The sequence below is a fragment of the Pteropus alecto genome, unplaced genomic scaffold (assembly GCF_000325575.1).
Source record: "Pteropus alecto unplaced genomic scaffold, ASM32557v1 scaffold98, whole genome shotgun sequence".
NCBI classification, from domain to species: domain Eukaryota; kingdom Metazoa; phylum Chordata; class Mammalia; order Chiroptera; family Pteropodidae; genus Pteropus; species Pteropus alecto.
Window position 1 is genome coordinate 20,832,995 of NW_006443570.1, and position 3,571 is coordinate 20,836,565.

Consider the following 3,571-nt stretch of genomic DNA (forward strand, 5'->3'; position numbering starts at 1 on the left):
AGAGGAAGAAGCAGTCATTATATTTCTATGGAAACCTCAGGTCCCTCACTGAATCAGCTGATGTCAATGCCCTGCCCAGATCCCCCATACATTTTTTGCCAGCTGCTGCAGGTACCGCTGCTAATGATTCACACTGTTACTTTCTCTGAAAGAGCACCCTTGAGAGATGGGAACCCCTCACCAAGAGATGCTGAAGAGTTATGTAAGCACCCTCCCCACATACACCCAGAGCAACTTAGAGCCAATAACTGACAAAAAACCTCTTCCTTGCCTCAAGGTGGGGCAGATTTTGGCACAATTTGCCTTCCAGAACTCCCCTTGAGATCGGGCTGTGGCTACACTTCACCTGAAATCACATTCTTACATAGCTCTATCTTGTTTTCCTCAGACCCTTACAGGTTTCTCCTGAGAGAATTCCCTCAATAAACATTTGCATAAGCTTCTCTTTCTCAGGTTCTGCTTCTAGAGAACCTAACACCCTCATCCTTCCTTCAGGCATTTAACTAGTACTTACTGGACAATATGTAAATAAAAAATTATTAACTGGATAACATGTAAACAAAAAAATGAATTCCTTTAGATAAGTATTAGTAAAGTCAGTAAAGCAAAATAGCATGATGGAATGATTCAGGTGCTGCCACTTTGTGTGGTCAGGGAAAGAAGGCTTTCTATGAGAAGATGAGTGAGTGAGCTGAGGGAGACAGCTCTGTGAAATCAAGGGGTGGGATGGTGCAGGCAGATAAAACACCAACAAGAGGTGATGGGTTGGAGTGTAGTGGGCATAAAAGAGAATGATTCAATGTTTGGGTATGAACAGTCTGTTGTTTTATATTCTTATGCTTATTTGGATTTGGTTTCAGAGATTTCCTCTTTAAGTGTACGGACAGCTCAGAAGTTGTTTTGGCCTCTGTCTGTGGAGAAAACCGCATAGCAATTCCACTTCGTGAGAGAACAGGAGAGGCTTTGGGAGCTCTCGATTTTAACATTGGCAGGAATAGGATGTTGTTGTATCGAGAATTTAAAGATCTACAGAAAATGGTGAAGGTGACCCAAGCTGCCTGCTATGAAATACTGGGCGAATTATCTGGAGAAATAACGAAAACCCGTGTCTTAGGTATTGTGAATGTTGCGACAGTCTAGATTTATGGGTTTCATAAGTTTTGGAGAAATCATAGACAATGCAATAAAGGATGCATTTTCTAAAATGAGTTGTTGAAATATACAGGTTTTCCACATAAGAGGAATTCCCTCATGCAGTCTTAGGCTGAATAGTATGGTCTATAAATAAGAGTAAAGGATAAAAATATCACATTTTCTTTGCTAGAATCACATGGTTTTAGGACTGGAAGGACTCTAAAGGCAATATACAACTTGCATTTATTAAATGCCCCAACCTGTATCAAGTACATTAAATATGTTATTTCAATTAGTCCTCATCATAACTCTATGAGGTGAATGGTGATGACTTATAGGTGAGGAAAGTAAAGTCCAGAGAAACAAAACAACTTGCACCAAATCACACAGTTAACAAGTGGTGAAGACTGGATTTGCACTGCAATTTGGTCCTCTTTCCACTATATTACATAGTATTAACTCATCGGAACATCTTATTTTACAGATAAAGAGGCTAAAGCCCATTGAAGTAAAAGTCCAATAGCAAGCTAGGGGCAGAGCCAGAACCAGACCTCAATCCTTGTGATTTCACATCCACTAGGCTACTCTTAGCACAAAACCAGTTTGCGTAGAAAAGAGGGAAGAAGAAAGCATGGAAGCCTTTGTCTACGTGGAATAGAGTGAATAGAATTAGAAGAGTCAACACATGTATAATTAAGTTGAAAGGTTTCTAGCCATTACATAGGATGGGATAAAAAAAAGAAAGAAAGAAAATTCATGTCTTTTAAGTGTCGACTATGTGTAAGGCCTGAGACTAAGTACTTTTACAAATAATTCTCACAGCTCACCAGAGATATAGGGATCAGCCCCATTCTCACAGAAAAGGAAGAGGAGGTACAGAGACAACAGAACTAATAAAGGGGGAGAGTAGATATTAACACCGAGGTCTAACTCTAAAACAAGAGTTATCACCTTTCCTCAAAGCCTCTGTCTCTGAGCTTCACCAGGTGTAATTTCATTTCTGCCTTTTGATTTCATAACTAAAGAAACTAAGATTGTTTAAAACCATAGGATGTGGCTTTCTTTTTCCTGGAAAAAAAAAAAGTTTACCACATCATGCTCAGAATCCTATGAAAAAGTAATGTATATACTGAACAACTATGTGTGATGTCATTCTGTGATTCCAGAGATTGAAAATGTAGGAGAAGTCCAGAGGGCAGGAGTTCTCTTCTTCCGAATCATGCTGCAAGAGCTTCAGGAAGGCCTTCGACTGCTTACCTTCATGAACTTTGTAACACTGTTGCTCTATGATTATGAGGCTCTAGCAGAGCAAATATCTCCACTAGACAGCCAGTCTCAGAAGTGGAAAGCCAACACAAAACTAGTACAAGACATCCTGAAAGGAGTTATCTTGTTCTTTCATCCAGAGTTGGAATTATCAAATGACTTAGGAAATTGGGATAAGTGTAAACTGGTAAGGTTTTTAAAAATATTTTTTTATTTTTTAATTACAGTTGACATACAATATTAATTTCAACATAGTGATTAGAATTTATATAACTTACAAAGTGATCATCATAATAAATCTAGTCTTCATCTGACACCATACATAGTTATTATATTATTGACTATATTTTCTACACTATACTTTAAATCCCCATGACTATTATGTTACTACCAATTTGTGCTTCTTAATTGCTACCCGTTTTTCACCCATCCCCCCAATCCCACTCCCATCTGGCAACCATCAAAATGCTGTTTCTATATCTTTGAGTTTGTTTCTGTTTTGTTTGTTCATTTATCTTGTTTTTTAGACTCCACACATAAGTGAAATCGTATGATATTTGTCTTTCTCTGTCTTACTTATTTTCCTTAGCATAATATCCTCTAGGTCTATCCATGTTGTTAAAGATGACAAGATTTCATTCTTTTTTTTGCTGAGTAATATTTTGTTGTATATATGTACCCACCTATTCTTTATTCATTTGTCTATTCACTATTGTAAATAATGCTGCAATGAACATAGAGATGCATGTGTCTTTTAGAACTAGAGTTTTGGGTTTCTTCGGGTAAATACCTAGAAGTGGGATTACTGGGTCCTTCTTTGTCTCTCGTTATAGCCTTTGTTTTAAAGTCTATTTCATCTGATATAAGGATTTCTACCCCCAATTATTTTTGTTTCTATTTTCATGAAGTATCTTTTTCCATCCCTTTACTTTCAGTCTGTGTGTCTTTCTATCTGAAGTGAGTCTTGTAGGCAGCATATGTAAGGATTTTGTTTTCTTATCAATTCAGCCACCTTGTGTCTTTTGATTCGAGCCCTTAATTCATTTACATTTAAAATAAGTGTTGATAGATATGTAGCTATTGCCATTTGATTATTTGTGTTTTTGATTCTTCTTCTTCTTCTTCTTCTTCTTCTTCTTCTTCTTCTTCTTCTTCTTCTTCTTCTTCTTCT

General features: G+C 37.2%; 1 protein-coding gene across 1 annotated transcript in view; it reads left to right on the top strand.

Moving 5' to 3' along the window:
- The window catches only part of EFCAB5 (EF-hand calcium binding domain 5), a 104,672-nt gene that overhangs the window by 87,142 nt on the left and 13,959 nt on the right, over window positions 1-3,571 (top strand). The window contains exons 21-22 of the mRNA XM_025041615.1: window positions 861-1,114; window positions 2,301-2,587. Of these exons, the coding sequence (XP_024897383.1) occupies window positions 861-1,114; window positions 2,301-2,587 (541 nt within the window). The remainder of the gene's footprint in view (window positions 1-860; window positions 1,115-2,300; window positions 2,588-3,571) is intronic.